This window comes from Colletotrichum destructivum, chromosome 9, assembly GCF_034447905.1.
Source record: "Colletotrichum destructivum chromosome 9, complete sequence".
Taxonomy (NCBI): domain Eukaryota; kingdom Fungi; phylum Ascomycota; class Sordariomycetes; order Glomerellales; family Glomerellaceae; genus Colletotrichum; species Colletotrichum destructivum.
In genome coordinates this window covers 827,013-843,981 of record NC_085904.1, presented here as the reverse complement: position 1 = coordinate 843,981, position 16,969 = coordinate 827,013, and the positions used below count along the sequence as shown (strand labels likewise).

Below are 16,969 nucleotides of genomic sequence, written 5' to 3'. Positions count from 1 at the left end.
GCAAGTGTGCACGACAGGACAGATGCTACCTTGGTAGACATGAGAGGAAGCTGGGCTTGGTACGTACCTGCCTCCTGCAGTCCTCCCAGCCACGCCTGTCGCAGCCTGCAGATAATTGCATCGACTTGCTCCCTCAGCCACACTGCCCGATGTCTCCACTACCAAGACCCCATTTTCCCCATACCGGGCGCCGAGGAGCCCCCGTGATTGGTTACATAGGATTTGCTTCTCAACCTGACGCCACATGGCAAGGAGTCCTGGGACTACAGCCAGCAAGGGGCAGGATTGGAGCGGATTGGAGAGGCCAGCCACTCACAAAAACGAAGTAAAGCGGCTATTCCCTAAAACACCGGCGCATTTTTCCTATTTTCCCTCCTGTTTTCCTTTCTTTTTTTGATTCCCCGTGCATGCCTTTTGGTTTTTCCCTCCTCCCGTCCCTGACTGTCAGTCCACGTCCAGTCCCAGTGCCCCGTTTCCGTCACTGACTCGACCCATCCTTATCCTCTTTCCCGCCCGCCTCCCGCCCCACGTAAAAAGCTACCTATATTGGCTACGCGCAATCGCGAATCCATCGCGAACCACGGCTCGCGGCCCCATTTCATTTTTGACGACGACGATTGGATCCATCTCGCGATCCATTCGATATCCCTCCTCCATCACCCCTCATCTTCGTCGTTGTTGATTCATACATCGTGCGCGCAACGAGCCGTTCAAGATGGGACTTCCGTAAGTTTCCCTTCCACCCCTGCGTCTTCACCGGCTCGCTGCATTTGCCTATGCGCCAGGCCTCGACGGACGCTGGCTCAATCTCAGCCCGCGCAGCCGTGTCACCACAATGTTCCAATTCATATCCATCTCTTCTCTTCCCGTTCACCACAAATCGCCTGCATCTTTGTGCGCAAGCGATGCCCGTCGCTTTAATGTCCGTCCTCGATGGCGCCGATGCCGATACGCATCGCAATCGCAATCGCGGCTGATGTCGGCAGCCGCCTCCAATCTCGCCATCGCACCCCTCGCTAATCTCGGAACCGCCCATCTGCAGTCTTTTCATCGCTCCCGTCGAGTCGGACGTCCCCTCTCAGATTGGCGACAAGTCGGAAATGTCGCGCCATGCCCGCTCCGCCATTCGCCGCGCCCGCCGCAATATCGACTCTCGTCCTTTTCGACGTCGCGCCGCACTGCTTCGCGATAACTTCCCCACTCCCGGACCCGAATCCGTCGCGCGCGCCCGTTATCCATGGATAGAGTCTGGTCATCTACCACCGCCGGAGGCTTACGTCGCCCCTCCCCCGCGGACTATGCCGCCCACGGATGCGGATCGGGGTGCCCCCACTCCCGAGAGCACCGAACTGCGTGATGCGCTGCGGGAGATGAGAAACCGAGCCGCGGAACGGGGCCCCGAAGCCAGTGAGGCTCGATTGATCTCCCTTTTCGGCGAACGCTGGGCTTTTGAAAACTTGCCTCAGCCCTCTCGGACCAGCGCCACCCCCCCAGCTGGCGAAGAGCAGAGCGGCTGGCAGGAGCCTGAACGGCCGTCTCATCCGCGATTCCCCCGTGCGCAGCTTGATCGCATGTCGATGGTTGGCTCCCTTGTCAAACTGATTGACTTGAAATGCAGAACTAACGTGCAAAGTAGCCTGCCCCACCGGTTGCTGCCCGGTTTGACCGCAGTCCTGACAACCTGGTTGCCGCCAGATTCTCTGGTCGAAGGCAGCGTGTGGAGCCGCGAACGGTACCCCAGACTCTGCACCAGCGCATCCGTCGGATACGTCCTTCTGGACAACCCAACGAACCGTCTTTGGCTGACGGCCTCGGCGACCGCGACCGAAGCTTGAGTCCTGACGAAGACGGCGTGTGGGACACGCTGCTTACTACGCTGACACCAGATCCGCAGCCTCCAAGTGCTGGATCGTCCTTCGCCTCGGCGTCAGCTTCCGCATCGGCCTCGGCATCGGCGTCGGCCTCTGCATCACAGTCACAGAGTGCCGCCGCATCATCCCGCACCTCGCTCACCGGACCCGAGACGACCGAAGAGGCTCTTGAACAGCCCTGTGAATCTGGCCTCGACAATTCAGACGACGAAGGCCAGGAGGCCATGCATGGGACCAGGTCCTGGGCAGACCACTGGACGATGAACTATCCCTCGAGGCACCGTCGGTTCGTCGCCGATCTGGACGCAAACGACACGAGCAGGTTGTCATTCATGCGAGACGATCCATCATATAGGCGAATCGCCAGAACGCCCGCTGCCCGTAACGCCCAAGACGACGAGGAAATGCGAACTCGTCGACGACTCGAACTTCTTCGACATTACCGGATCGCCACCCGCGACCCCACTCCGCTCCCGGAGCTATTGGATCACATCGTGCGGGACTCGAGCGAAGAGGCAGGAGGCCCCAGTGGCCAGGGGGATAGCAACGGTGACGGTGACGGTGACGGTGCCTCATCGAGCCACAACCAATCGTCCAACGACAATGCATTGCATGGAATGCAGATGATTGTTCGCAACCTCGCGCGTCGGGAAGACATTCCCGATGAGTGGTGGGCTGGTGCCGGGCTCAGCCGGACCCTGCCAGAGGGGTCATGAAGAGCGGCTGCGCTGCGTATGGGTCGCTGTTACGTTCTTCCATGAACAACAAGGAACGGCGAGCTGATGATGAAAAAGCCCTTGAAAAGGCATTGGGTTTTTGACTGGGGATTTTGGCGTTCAAGGTGTTAGACACCTGCTGTGGACAGGGCACGGTCTTGTTGGGTTTGCCGGGGCCATGCTGCGACATGGGCCGTCTGTATAATATTGTGTAGTCGTGGAGCGGGTCGAGTTCAGTTCCTTAGGCGTCAAATCTCTACGAGTATGCTAGGGCTGGGCGATAGGTGCCTCATTTGGACGGGCGAAAGGACCCGATATTCTGGAGACGGAGACGATAATGAAATCAACCGGCAGCCAGTCACTTGTTTGTTGTGAAGTTGGGGCATGGCGTGGGTGACAGACATAATTGACAACGTGACCGGCACAGAATGGACACTGGACATAAACACACGAAGTCGATATGTCTCAGTTCCACGACCCTGTCTCAGTGGATTTGTTCATCGAGCGAATGCCCTCGACAGTCGAAGAATGAAAGCTAGCAATAAGTGGAAGTACTAATTCACAGCGTTGACTTGATTCTCGGTCTCGGTACGGGGTATTGTGAGTCACCTCATCTAGGATGATTAGGTGACGATCCATAAGTGAATGAAATCTGCAGTGTTGAAATTTGACGGGTACTCGACGGAGACGATAGTAATGGAGTAAGAAAAGATTGTTCTCGGCGCCCGGGGCAGCCGTTTGCGGCGGCGGCAATGTTTCTTGGGGCTGATGCAGGTCGCCGGGCTGGCCACTGACATACGGATCCGGAGGGGTCCTACAGTATTAGTGTATCGTTCCCGCGCAGATCCGTCAGTTTGAAACGCTGCGGCTAGCGTCGTCTCCTTCGCCCTTGTCTGCCGGCCGACTGTCGTCTTTGCTTGTCGCCGGGCTGGGAGTTTTGGGGAAGAGGGATACATTGGGTAGAGGAAACCGTGGATAGAATGAGAGGGAGGGACTCAGTGGCCCTGTCCTCGACATGGGGGTTGGACTGGGGGTGAGCTGAGGTAGGGGTAGGTATCCGTAACATGCAAACCAGGGTTTTGTTGACCTTAACCAGACACTGTCACGTCGTTACTACGGTGAAGAGCGACTCAGACAAACACCGAATGATTGGAAAATGGGACGGAGGGGAAGGGGGGCGACCTGGTATTGTCTTGATACTTCAAAGAGTTTGAGAGAGAACTGCTATGCCGCGTGCCTGGGTGGAATGCATCTCTCGCAAGGACGGGCGCCCTGGGGTCGGGCGTGACGTGGTTCCTGTCTGGGTTTTGGCACGAATTGGGAAATTCTGGGGAAGACCAAGAGGCTCGGAATGTGTCTGAGCGGGACAAGACAGGGGTAGCGTCGAGTGTCGTCCGTTGGATGGCTGCGCGTGTCCGTCTTGACCTTTTTTTGTTGTTGTTGTTATTTATCGAATACGGACATCAGGGAGGAGCGTACGGATAGACTGTCCAGGAAAACAAAGCGATGGAAATCGAGTCGAGGGTGTTGGTGGCCGGCGAAGGTGAAGCCCGTTCATTGTGTTTCCGGTTCAGGCCGGGTGCTTCTTAGCCCTTAGCGTGTCGGTGGAGCGGCCTGTGAGAGCTTCTAGCGTGGCTAGCGCGCGTGGCCGGCGTTTGTCCAGCAAGTCGCAACTCAGGCATCATCACAGCACCAAACGCGTTGCCTGTAGGTAGGTACCTTAGCATTGTCCACTCGCTGCCCCGCTCGCCCCTCATCGGTCATCACAGCCAGCCCAGGCCCAGGTGGATGAAATCCCAGCAAAGGCTACCATCACGATCGGGTGAGGTTCTGACCAGGGTCCTACGAGATGAATCGGTGATATGATGGTCGTCACCTGTGAAACTAGATGTGCATGGGAAACGGGCACTGCCGGTGTGATTTGGGTTGCGTGAACGGATTTTATGATACCCAGTGTACGAGATGAGGTGGTAGGTGCATCCGTCGTTCGTTGCCATTGCTGCCCTGCGGCTACCTGACCACTGACCATTGACCGCTAGCTGGGCTGACCGCTGGAGTTGACCAGACTGGCCCTGGCTGTGTGTTGTTTTTCTAATATTCATCGTTGCTTTTTTTTTTTTTTTTATACAGCGAACGTCCCTGAAAGAGCCTGATGCCGCCAGTCCTCTGGCCCGTGTGCATCAGCATCGGTCAACGTGAGCCCAAAAATTTATCACCTTTCTGCAAGGGATCCAGCAGCCGCCGTTTTGGCTTGTTCCCCTACGAATAGAGTAGTCATTTCTAGGGGGCCTTTCTCCCTCTTCTTCTTTCCTTCCTTCTCCTTTCCTTCCGTCTCTCTTCCGCCTCTAGTTCCTGGGGTTCACTGCTCCCTAGCAAGGTTGGTATCTAGGTGTCTACACCACGACATCGTCGCATCTCTCTCTCCACCTAGCGCGCCGCTCGTTTCCCTTGGACCCGAACCCCCTCCACCAACATCCACCGCGCGACCGGCATACAAGCCAGACCAGACCGAAACCAACGGTTTTGAAGACAACAGAAGACGCCGTACGAACTTCCAAAAAAGAGGGGATCAACAAACGTCATTCGTGTTGTCTAATTCTGCCCCCGAACCCCGAACGAAACAAAACGCCCATGTACTTTCACAACTTGGAATCTCCGTCGCCTGTCTGTGTTCCTCGCATGTTGTACATGTGTGTGTCTTGAGCGTGTACGCATATATCGCCAGCGTCATTCGGCATTGTCCCTGCACCAGAGTTGCGCGCGCGCGCCCTACAACGCATTTGGCTCGCTCGTCCTTCGACTCGGTTTCTTGTCCCTCCCCACTGATGCTCACAGACATCTCCATGGACTAAACCGCCTTGTCTGCGAGACCACCGACGCTGACCCGACCGACCGAATCCACGAATCGCGACTCGACTGGCATGCCGTCCTGCCGCCGGGCTACGTGCAGCGCGCCCTCTTCGTCTTTGTCCTAACCGCTGCCCGCTTGCTGTCCCGCGATCCTTAAAACGTCCGTACCTACCTGCGTCGACTTCGGCGCCGTCCAATTCCTCCCTCGGAACAGCTTCCGCCCACAAGGGCCCCCGCGAACCCCCCGAATCCGATCGAAGAAGAGAGAGTGAGAGTGAGAGAGTGACGGAGAGGGATAAAGAGAAGTCTGGTCCCGTGCCAGACTGTCTGCCCGCCGCCGGCCATGCCCAATCCTTCGCCGCCATCCTCGGCCTCCTCATCTGTCGAGCGCCAGTACCATGCGAACGGCAGGGCGGCCGTGGTCGCCTCCCGCGAGAGGGGCTCGGGAACACCGCGAAAGGAAAAACAGGGCCCAAGAGAGAGTTCTGCGCTGCAGGACCCTGGCTTGAAAGATTATGTGCGTATACGCGGCCATTAGGTCTGACCCGGACACATGGACAACGGTACTTTATCAAGGACGAATGGCTGACGCTCTTGTGTACTGCAGCGCTTAGGAGAGTGCCTCGGAAAGGGAGCTTTCGGGTCCGTCTACAAGGCATTCAATTGGGGAACCGGCGAGGCTGTCGCCGTTAAGCAGATCAAGCTCGCTGACCTGCCCAAGAGCGAGCTGCGCATGATCGAGGTATACCTTTGTTCCTGGAGCATGTATCTGCCCATCCTGTGGCTAGCCGAGACTGACGCCTTTCCAGTCTGAAATCGATCTTTTGAAAAACTTGCATGTGGGTGTTTCCGAGTCAGTCAAGCTGTGAGGCACCTCAGCTGACAGTTTTCGTAGCATGACAACATTGTCAAGTACATTGGCTTCGTCAAGTCGGCCGACTGTCTTAACATCATTCTGGAGTAGGTCAAGCCCTCACTCCTTCTGACCATGGCTGAAACTGCCCCAGGTACTGTGAGAACGGCTCTCTTCACTCGATTTGCAAGTCATACGGCAAGTTCCCCGAGAATTTGGTCGGCGTCTACACGACCCAGGTCTTGCAGGGCTTGCAGTACCTTCATGACCAGGGAGTCATTCATAGGGATATCAAAGGAGCCAACATTCTCACGACCAAGGACGGCAAGGTCAAGCTCGCGGATTTTGGAGTCTCGACAAGCACTCTTGCTGGAGGACAGGACAAGGAGGCCCAGGTTGTCGGCACTCCTTACTGGATGGCGCCCGAGATCATCCAGCTTTCCGGCGCCAGTCCTGCGTCTGATATCTGGAGTGTGGGGTGTACCGTCATCGAGCTGTTGCAGGGCAAGCCGCCGTACCACAACCTTGCCGCCATGCCCGCTCTCTTCGCCATCGTCAACGACGACCACCCCCCGTTACCTGAGGGCATCTCACCGGTGTGTACCTCGCCCATCTCGGCGTCCAAAGCAAACACAGCTGACATCTTGTAGGCGTCTCGGGACTTTTTGATGCAATGTTTCCAGAAAGACCCCAACCTGAGAGTGACGGCGAGAAAACTCTTACGGCACGCGTGGATCATCGGATGCCGAAGAAGCGACGCACCCGTTTCCAAGGCCCCAGCTAATTTCAGCCAAGCGGTGGAGGAGGTAAAACAGTGGAACAAGGCCCTCAAGTCCTCCGAGAGCTCACTAAGAGTGTCCACCGGTTCCGACAGCGGATTTCCTGGCATGCAAGGCCATCCTGGCGCAAGATTTGGCACCAATGAACCGCACCGGCCGAGCCTGATCACTCAGCCCAAGGGGCCTTTGGCCCTCGCGAAGCCGAGAAGGACCCCCGAAGCCTTCAGATCTCCCGAGCTTGCTAGTAAGTATTAGTCAACATCCATGGCGGCGAAGGATAAATGTGTTGACATGCTGGCAGACGACGACAACTGGGACAACGACTTCGCGACGGCCATCTCACCAAGCGCACTGCACTTGCCTCACCTTAAGCCCCAGGACAACTTTGGTGGTCTGCTCTCTGCCGACAAACTCAAGGCCTTCGCTTCAATTACAGACCCTCGAAACGATTCTGAGAGTTACGATGACGACTTTGAGGGTGAGCTGTTGACGATCAAGGGGCCCCGGCAGTTCGCCGATTTTGAGCTCCAGGAGCAAACAATACGTCCAATGTCCCGCAAGAAGAGTAACAAGTACGCAGAATCCATGAAACAACAGCAGCAGCAACCACAACAACTGCCGGCAAAGTCTAGCCCGCGGAAGACGGCGCATTCCAGAAATCCTTCCCGCCCCAAATCGCCCAGCAAGCCGCAGCTTGGCCCTGGCAGATTTGAGATCCCTGCTCCTCCAGACCTAGCGTACAGAGAACAGAATACCGAAGATTACTCGGATTTGTTCCTTGAAAACGACAGTGTCTTCAACGACAACGAACTGAACCCATTTGTCAAGAAGGTATGTTCAGTCTCAGTCTTTGATTCTCTTGCTGACACAACCAGGCCGATTCTCCTCAGCTCTTTCATCCTTCGGATCTTACAAGTCTGCCTCGTTCGACACAGTCACCCGTGGCAGGGGGCTCGAGGCGGCCACCTAGCGCGAAACTGCGCCCCTCCGTATTGCCAGACCGCCCAATGCGAAGAACCAGGTCGTCCATTGAGATACAAAAGTTTGCCGAAGACGAGGGTGACGAGGACTTCTCTGACATCTTCGGACCCGAGGATGCGGTCACAGAAAGGGAAGAGAGCGACAGGGGCTCGGAGGACGGCGGCCTGATGGTGCTCTCGAAATATTCGAACAACTCTTGGCTGGGCGATGACGAGGACGAAGACGACCCCTTTGCTTCCATGGATCCTGGGTGGGATGAGATGGATTTGGAAGCAAACATTGCCAGGGACAGACACGCGAGACTGGCAGGCAAGGTCGAAGGACTCGTGCGCTCCCTGAAGACCTCGGAAGGCGAAGAGAAGCTTTGCGAGCTGGCCGAAGACTTGGTGAGATTGATCCGACGCATTTTGTGGAAGAGTCGGCTGACCAAAACGCAGCTTGCCTTGCTTTGGGAGAATACCGAGATAAAAGACTTGATTCTCAGTGCTCATGGTCTGCTGCCCATTCTGGAAATCCTTGAACCTTGCACGGTCAAGAGCAGGCAACAGATGATCCTGTCACTTTTGAAGGTCGTCAATACTGTAAGTCAAGACAATAATGACGCAACGTGTTTAGCAGAATGTTGACTGGGCCTCGGCAGATCATTCTGGACGATGTCGAGATCCAGGAGAATCTTTGCTTCGTCGGTGGGATTCCGATCATCACTAAATTTGCAGCCCGCCAATACTCCAACGAAATCAGGCTGGAAGCAGCCGCCTTTGTGCGCCAGATGTACCAGACTTCCACATTGACTCTGCAAATGTTTGTCAGCGCCGGTGGTCTGAACGTGCTTGTCGAGTTCTTGGATGAAGACTTTGATGATGCGCGAGACCTCGTCCTAATCGGCGTTAATGGCATCTGGAACGTCTTTGAGCTTCAAGGACCTACTCCGAAGAACGATTTCTGCCGCATCTTCTCGAGAAGCAAGATCCTGTACCCGCTTGCTCTGGTGCTCCATAGAGTGCTCGACGAAGAGGGCGAAGACGATCTTTCCGAGCTCATCGAGGGGCGAATTGTCAACATATTCTACCTCTTTTCCCAGGCTGAAAACTACGTCAAGGAGGTTGTCGCTGACCGACAAGTATTGAAGAGTCAGGAAGCCTTCACTCGGTATAATTGACTGCCCGATTGCTGACACTCGATCAGGCGTTTTGAAAGACTTGCGACGAATGACGCCGAACCACCAGATCACGATGCTCAAGTTCATTAAGAACCTCTCAATGTTGTCGACGACGATAGAAACGCTCCACACCGCTGACGCCATTGAGTTCCTGATTGATGTTCTTGGGTACAGTATGAAAAAGGGGCACAATCACTTCCGAGAGATATCAAACCAAGTTTTGAACACCTTGTTCAACCTGTGTCGCCTGAGCAAGGAGCGACAGGAAGACGCAGCCGTTGGCGGCATCATCCCCCTGCTCATGAAGATTATGCAGACCGATCGCCCTCCAAAGGAGTTCGCCTTGCCTATACTGTGCGATATGGCGCATTCGGGGAGCAAGGGCCGAAGATATCTGTGGCAAAATAAGGGGCTGGATTTCTATGTCTCTCTATTGGCGGACCAATACTGGCAGGTCACGGCACTTGACGCTATCTTTATCTGGCTTCAAGAGGAAACAGCAAAAGTTGAAAGTCATCTTCTGGATGGGAAGTTTACAGACGCGATTGTCGCCTGTTTCCACACTAACAAAGTCAACTCATTCGACGCCAACCTCTTGGAACCTCTGCTGAAGCTTCTGCGGTTGAGCCCTTCCATCTCAGGGTCGCTTGCGAAACCCGAGATGTTTGCTGGCATTGGTCAGAGACTGGGCCACAAAAAGGCCGTCGTTAGACTTAACTTGCTACGTTTGGTGCGTAACATCATGGACGCCTGTGACCCAGAGATGTTGGGCATGGGCAATGGCAGTAGCTCTTTGAACGTCAAGCAAGTCAGATCTCTGTTCGACGCCATCCAAATGCTGGCAGAGAAAGACACGGCTGTGCTCGTTCGCAACCTCGCGTCAGAGTTGGTCAAGTCGCACAACGAGAGCGAGCTATACGACATGGCCTCGGAACGCAACGGGTCGTCTGGGTCGGTGACATCCCGACGCTCGGGATCCGGGCCCAGGCGGAAATCTTCATATACGCCGCCAGGCCTTCATCACGCAATGTCGATGCCTGCCACGCCCACGCAGCCACAGTCCCGTCATCATCGGCTATCTCAAATACCACCAGGATCCAGCGGCGCGTACATCGAGGTGGCTGCAAGTCCACGGCGGACGGCTGTGCAGGAGCGGGAGGCCATTCTCTACCGCCCACGTAGCAGAGACGGGGCCACGAGCATTCCCAGACGGGTGAGCGGCGAGATGTCGACAAGCATGCCTACCGGGCCATCATCAGGAAAAAGCAGATTGCCTCGCCATTCGTTCGCGAGACCTAGCAGCTCATCCGGACAGCCTCCACTGGTGAGGTCAGAGAGTTCCTTGTCAAATAAAGAGAACATGGGCAGAACCACTTCGGCCATATCAACACCTGCGGCCGCATCGCCAGCTCTTCCGACGAGCATGGCTAACAAGCGGCGAAGCAGGGCTCCGAGTTCGGACGTCAAGTGGTCTTCATAGTTGGAAGATTCAACGATAACCACATTCCAGCCATCCGGCTGTATTCTCTTTTTATTTTGTCTTTTTTGTCTTTCTTTTTGCATGTGCGAGCGGACGTCTCGTACCATTGGGTCGCATGTCCCGTAGGCCAAGAGCCTCTCTACAGCTCCCACTTCGGTTGGGATATGACATTTACTTATATTGTGTGAGGGTTGGTCCGGGAAGGAGGCTTAGACGAAGGGTTGGGAGGACGACGGGTATGGCTTTATCACGTTGTACGTTCTGCTATGAGACGAGACGAGGCTGCCATGGATCATACTCATGCGTGCGGGGCGGGAGTCGCAAGGGAATGCGAAGAGGGAGAAGAAAAAAGCACACCGCAGCACCTTTGTCCATTCGATTTTTTTTTGTCATTGACTTTTGAAGACCGAGGGCGTAACTGGTCAAGTTACCCAGAACACGCACGGGATAGATGCGGTTGTCCAAACGCATTGAGTAAGACAGAGTGAGGCATTAGAAACACCGTATAGCAAGCAATTGCATCTTTTGACTTTAACGGCCATCCTACGCCGTCATTGCGTGTCTGCGTCCTTCGCCCCCTCTATGGATGAACAGTATCCTAACCTCCCAACCAAGGCCCACCTGTCGAGTTCCTCATCCTATGCTTTAAACCCCCGTTTTCGCGGCAATGCTCTTGTCAAGGAACGGCGGGGAGGGGGGGGTCCCGCCTTCGGAGAGGGAGGACAGAGGCGGCGGCGACACATGACCTCTCCTCTCCTCAGGAGAGCCACGCGTCGCCCCCGAGAACCTCGCTCCAGGCCCGACCCTCGTCGCCCCGGACGAAGCCGCGAGCGTCCTCGACGTCGGCGGCGCCAAAGTTGCGACCGTAGAGGTGCGGGAAGCAGCCCGCCCCTGAGGGGAGATCGTCCCACCGGATCTGGGCCTCGAGGGCGGCGTAAGGGAGCTTGAGGAGCCAGAGGGAGGCGGAGGCGGAGAAGAAGCGGTCCGCCGTGCCGAGGACCTGGGGCGTGGGGACGCGCGTGATTTTGTCAGTTTTGGTGTCAGGGGCTAGGACTCTGGAGTGCCGGGGGATCGAGGATGGGGATGGGGATGGCGGCGTTTTCTCCCCGAGACGAGATGGGCCGGACGTTGTGTGGCGAAGGGGAAGTGTGAGAGTAAGTGAGATGATCGAGAAAGAAAGGGGGGGGAGGGGTGGTTTTGTTTGCAACCACAGCGGACAGACGGAGCGCCGGACTCACCTGCTCGGCAGTGCTCAGGTGGATGAAGCCGTCGTTGCGGTCGAGGTCCGAGAGGGGGTACTCGGCTGGCAGCGGCGAGGGCGGCGCCTCGGGGACGATTTTGTACAGGTACTGCGGCATCTGTGCAGGAGCGGGCATCTTGGTCGGCTTTTCCTTTTTTCCCTCTTCTTCGTAGGCTGTTTTTTCTCTACTTGTTCTATCTGCCTGTGGAGTTGTCGACTCTTCGATGTGTGTGAGAGAAGTCTTCTAGATACGCGATATATAAGAGTAGCCTTCGATGAGGTCTGGACGTTTCGGGACGTTTGAGTGGTTTTGTGCGGGGGACGTATGCGTAAGAGTGATCTTGACCCCACTTTGACGTTCATCGGCCTACACACACACTCACTCACACATTCCTATATGGCCAGCACCTTAAGCATCTCGCACCACAACGACTAGGGCTCGGTATGTTTATCATCAATGGGGTTTTATTTTTACAGGGACACTACATCCCATGTTTGGCTTCATTGATTCCTTCATCGCTCACCCCCTCCTCCCTGCTTTTCGGCTCAGTCTTCTCCCCCTCCCTTAAGTGTGGCCGATCGCCGAGACACACCCAACTAACACCTTTGCTCCCGATTCACCCCAACCATGCCACCTCACCTCACCTGCGTCCCTCCTCTCCTGTTTGTTAACCACCACCTGTCCAGACCACCAGTTAGTCATAAGAAAGCCTCCGCGACATTCTGCAGATGACTCCGATCAACTTTTCTGTTCCTGTCTCGCCGGGATGTTGAAAAATAAAAGCCCTTCCAACCGACACCGCCGTGAATATGTGTAGTCAAATTAGATACCGGAACATCGCGGCATCGTAGAGGCACCCCCTCTACCACTATCCTGTCGTTGTTCCGTATGGTTGGTAAAGCTGTCGAGGTTGAAGCGCCGCCTCTCTTAATCGTTCATCCCCACGCGCCGTCAGCACGGGGATTTTCTTTCGATCTCTGACCCCATCTCCTCTTGGTTCTCAGATGCGCTGGTAGAATAGCAGATACGCGACCTTGTTATCCTTGATGTTGTCCTTGGCCGGCTTGCCCTTGGGAGCAAGGCCGTTGCCGTTGGCGACAGCGCTCCATTTCTTCTCACCGCTCTTGTCACCGCCCCTAGCAGATGTCGTGACCTCCTTCCAACCGTCACCCTCGTCCTCATCGGCCATGGCACCGAACCGGTTGGCCGATGCGTCGCGAGAGGCAGGGCCGGATCGGCCAGTCTCCTTGACCTCCTCCTCGGCACCGGCCTCAGCTACATCTTCGCTACGGACCCGTCGGATGACCGTATCATCAAGCCGGATCCACTCGCTGTCGTCTTGCCGTCGCACATCCACCGTGTAGTGGCCGCCGTTGGCTTGTTTGCCGTGGTGGTAGACGACGCCGATCAGTCTGTACTTTGGCATGGGCGCACCCTCTGCAACAAGCGCGTTGCGTCGTCTTTTGGAAAGAACCTCGACCGGAAGCTGCAAGTCGAGCGGGTAACCAACCTTTTTCCCGATCTTCGTGGTTCCCTCGGTGTCGAACTTGAAGCGCTTGAGATGAAGGATAAGAATGGGGGGAAGCGTCTCAATCAGCGTCTGCTTTGTCATAGGGGCAGCATCGCCTTGCAGTCGCTCAGGCACCGTCAACCCCTTGATGGCATCTACAACGTTGTGAATGTAAGGAGCGCCGATGTCAAGCTGCAGCGACTGGAAGGGTTCGGTGGTAACCGAATCCTTGACACCAGGACGACGAAGCTCCGAGCGGTACTGTCCACTGAAAAGTCGAGTGATGGGCGTTGTCGAGCTGGCCCCAGATGAGCGCGTCTCAACAGCCCGCTGTCTGGATCCAACCTCAAACCATCCCTCCGCGCCGTCAGTTGACTCAACAGCGCTGGCAGCAGAGGATGTCGGCCTCGTTTCGGCAGAGCCATTGGCGAGACCACCGGCTGACATGACCTGGGCGCACTCTTCGTCAATGGCATTCAAAATCAGGCCAAGGAACTCCTGGGCATCTTGCTGGTGACCGCGCTGCAAAGACATTAGCCGGGAACTCGATCAAAAGCAAAGGGCAACATACCCTCATGCTCGCAAACGCTGGGAGGGGCTGAATAGCCTTGTAGACAAACTCCGGAATGAACGATTCGCCGTATTGCTCCAGTTGTTCGCTCTTGAGCTTGCGGCGAAGTTTCTCGACTGAATCGGTTGCGTCGATAACCCGGAACTCTCTCATGAACATGATCCTGGCGGAAAGTCAGTCACCAAGCTTACCTTTTTGGCAACAGGCAATGAAACTTACATGGCGTCAATGACGGGCGTATCGCTCTTGAACTTGTGGACGGCTCTCTTGCTGACCTGGTCCAGGAAGTTGTAGAACGGTGCACAGAACAGGAGAACTTGCAAAACCTGCACTTGTTAGCAATTTAGCTTGACGATATGGATAGAGAGTACCCACTGAATTCATATAGCACATGTTGCCGGTATTGATGAGGCCTCTGGGCTCGATGAACTGGACCTTGGCAGGGTTGCTGACGCGGAAGTCCTGGATAGCAGCAGCAAGAGAGTTTGTGTTTCCCGCCGAAAAGCTGGAAGCACCACCATTGACCGCACCATCCCCATTCGTGGCCGCTCCGTTGGTCGCCGCCGGAGCAACAGGGTCATCGGCACTGGGCTGGGACTTGGAAGCTGCGGCAGCCGCAGCAGAGAAGAGACCGCTCCACGTCTTCGGGGCTGCCTTCACGGGGGCCGCCGGTTGGTCACCGGCCTTCTGCTCCGCACCGGTGGCATCTGTTGTCTCCGCTACCTCTGCAGACTTGGTCTCCTGGGTTGCGGGCTGCTTCGGCTCTTCTACAGACTTGCTGATACTAGCGGGCTTGGTCTCCTTGGGGCTACTTCTGGGAAGAACGGGAACAACCGGGATGATGGGAACAGCAGGGCGAGAGGCAGAAACGTTGGAGGAGCTTGTCGTGGGTCTCGCGCTTTCCTTGGGTGTCTGGGGTGCGGCACGGTCTGAGGCAGGCGCATTTGCCTTAGGGCTACCCGCGTTTGACACACTGGTTGCCGATCTGTCACTCTCCTTAGGTGTCTCAGAAGTCAAGGAATCAGCGTGGAGAGTGGCGCTCTCTGAGTCGGTGTCCTTCGAGTTCCAGAATGCCGTCTTCTTGGATTGGGCCTTCACTGCCGAGCCAGGCGTCGCATCGTGCACCTCAGTCGCACTTACCTCAGCGGGCAACTGACTGGCCGAAGCGTTGGACTCCAACGCGCCTTCATGTTGTTCCACGGGCAGTGTCAGATCTTGAGCGTTTGCGCTCATCAATCTTCTTCGCCGTCTTGACTTGGGAGCTCTCCTCGGAAACGGCGCCTGGTCAGGTGGCGTCCACGGGAGCTTTGGCTGCTTAGCAACATGATCGATATAGCAAGGAGTAGATAGACTTACCGGTGCCCGGAATTCCTTGTTCTGTTTAGGAAGCTCCGGACTCTGCGGGACTGGGGCGGCAGGTACTGAAGGATGGAAAGGCTCGGCAAAAGGCGTAACAACTGAAGACGAAACGACTGAAGAGGCGACAACTGAAGGCGCAACCACCGAAGGCTCAGGAGTCGGCTCAATGGGCTGAGGCGGAGGAGGCGGCGGCGGCGACTGAACAGGGATGGCAGTGGGCATAGGAGGCGGTTGGTAGGGCGTCGACAGCGCAGGAGACGGTTGAGGCGGCTGGGTGTACGGCTGTGGAACGCTGACGCCGGCCATGGGAACATACTGAGGCATCGCCTGTGGTGACCGAACGTAGGGCTGCTGTTGTTGGTAGTGCATGTAGCCTGAAGGCATGCCGCCGTTCTGGTATTGATGCGGCAGCTGATGGTAGTACGGCGCCGCGGCGTAGGGGTTCATGTAGTTCGGATACATGGGCATGTGCTGCTGTTGGTATTGCTGCTGCTGATACTGCGCGTATGTCGGTTGCTGCTGCATCCTCCGCCTGTTACCTCCTCCAGGCCCGCCACCCATATCAACTCCTCCAGCACCTCCAACCCCCGGCATGGCTTGCCCAGCCGGCAGATGACGATTGTTCATCCTGCCGGCTTGGGATTCGTGTATTTGCAGTGACCGTCCACGGCTGGAACTATCACTGCCTTGGATCTTCGACTGGCTTCGACGCGGTTGCCGGGGCGGTTGCGATGGAGCGTCGACAGGGGAAGCGGCGGCCGGGTCGTGCGTTCGATTATTATGTTATTTGGTCGCGTGGGATGCGCGAAGGCAAAGGTTTCCAAAAAGCTCGCCAAGTAGTGCGTCGAATTTGCGGGGGACCGGGAGAAAGAAAAGGCTCGATTCAAATACCCGCCGGGGCGAAAGCGTCACACTCGTTAGGAGTGATGAACCGCGTCGAGGCGAAAGGGCGGGCTGCGAAGAGGAAGACGGCAACAGTGAAGGGCCGTTGACTGGGGCAGGGCGACAAGTGTCAAGCTGTGCGGTTGCCTCCAATGGAGGTAGATGACAAAAAATTAAAGCCGCGCGCGGGAAAGGTCCAACTGACGCTAGCAAGCAGCGGGATCCGGGCTTTGTTGGCGCAATGCGATTGCCTGGCTGGACCGAAAGCCTCGCGCACGGATCGTTAGGTAGTCCCCGCAGGGCTACCCCCCAAGAGTCTCTCTTCCGTAGTTTGCCCGAGATCGGCCCCACCCTTTGGCTGACATAGAAGCACACCTGCTCACCAAGAACACTCTCAAGGTGAGCTCGGTCAAGTTTTTGATCTTTGATCCGCTTACGAATTCGCTTTTGGTAGGTGTGGCTGGTGTGGTTGCTGGTGTGGTAGTGCTCACTTGACTCTCCCTCATCTGGTATGAATCAAGCCCTCGGAAAGTGTATATTGAATCGGATTCACCAGCCCTAGAAACCCTAGGACATTCCGTCTCACAGCGTCCGTCTTCGTCACCATCGCTGTAAGACGCTAAGCTTGTAAACAAACAAAGTTTCCGCACTAAATTGTATGCCTCTATCTTTCTTCGACAAGTGGCAGGGAACACATGGTGGCCGAGAGGCTGAAAC

At 56.1% G+C, this 16,969-nt stretch overlaps 4 protein-coding genes across 4 annotated transcripts; 2 read left to right on the top strand and 2 right to left on the bottom strand.

Moving 5' to 3' along the window:
• Positions 1-340: 340 nt before the first annotated feature.
• Positions 341-3,150, top strand: CDEST_13364 (uncharacterized protein). Its single transcript, XM_062929520.1, has 3 exons — positions 341-726; positions 1,043-1,580; positions 1,637-3,150. The coding sequence occupies exons 1-3, from the start codon at positions 716-718 to the stop codon at positions 2,585-2,587; spliced, it is 1,500 nt and encodes a 499-aa protein (XP_062785571.1). The 5' UTR covers positions 341-715; the 3' UTR covers positions 2,588-3,150.
• Positions 3,151-4,637: 1,487 nt separating this feature from the next.
• CDEST_13363 (Putative serine/threonine-protein kinase, active) lies at positions 4,638-11,193 on the top strand. The gene is made up of 11 exons (XM_062929519.1): positions 4,638-5,954; positions 6,045-6,179; positions 6,247-6,276; positions 6,333-6,397; positions 6,445-6,886; positions 6,941-7,313; positions 7,371-7,900; positions 7,945-8,436; positions 8,488-8,631; positions 8,691-9,180; positions 9,236-11,193. Exons 1-11 carry the CDS (start codon positions 5,781-5,783, stop codon positions 10,687-10,689), a joined length of 4,329 nt encoding a protein of 1,442 aa, XP_062785570.1. The 5' UTR covers positions 4,638-5,780; the 3' UTR covers positions 10,690-11,193.
• Positions 11,194-11,197: 4 nt separating this feature from the next.
• On the bottom strand, positions 11,198-12,225 carry CDEST_13362 (uncharacterized protein). The gene is made up of 2 exons (XM_062929518.1): positions 11,928-12,225; positions 11,198-11,689 (listed from the first exon to the last, which is right to left on the bottom strand). The coding sequence occupies exons 1-2, from the start codon at positions 12,063-12,065 to the stop codon at positions 11,447-11,449; spliced, it is 381 nt and encodes a 126-aa protein (XP_062785569.1). The 5' UTR covers positions 12,066-12,225; the 3' UTR covers positions 11,198-11,446.
• Positions 12,226-12,309: 84 nt separating this feature from the next.
• Positions 12,310-16,434, bottom strand: CDEST_13361 (Putative ubiquitin specific protease, papain-like cysteine peptidase superfamily). Its single transcript, XM_062929517.1, has 5 exons — positions 15,368-16,434; positions 14,387-15,322; positions 14,231-14,337; positions 14,012-14,174; positions 12,310-13,962 (listed from the first exon to the last, which is right to left on the bottom strand). Exons 1-5 carry the CDS (start codon positions 15,995-15,997, stop codon positions 12,931-12,933), a joined length of 2,868 nt encoding a protein of 955 aa, XP_062785568.1. The 5' UTR covers positions 15,998-16,434; the 3' UTR covers positions 12,310-12,930.
• Between the last annotated feature and the right edge of the window lie 535 nt (positions 16,435-16,969).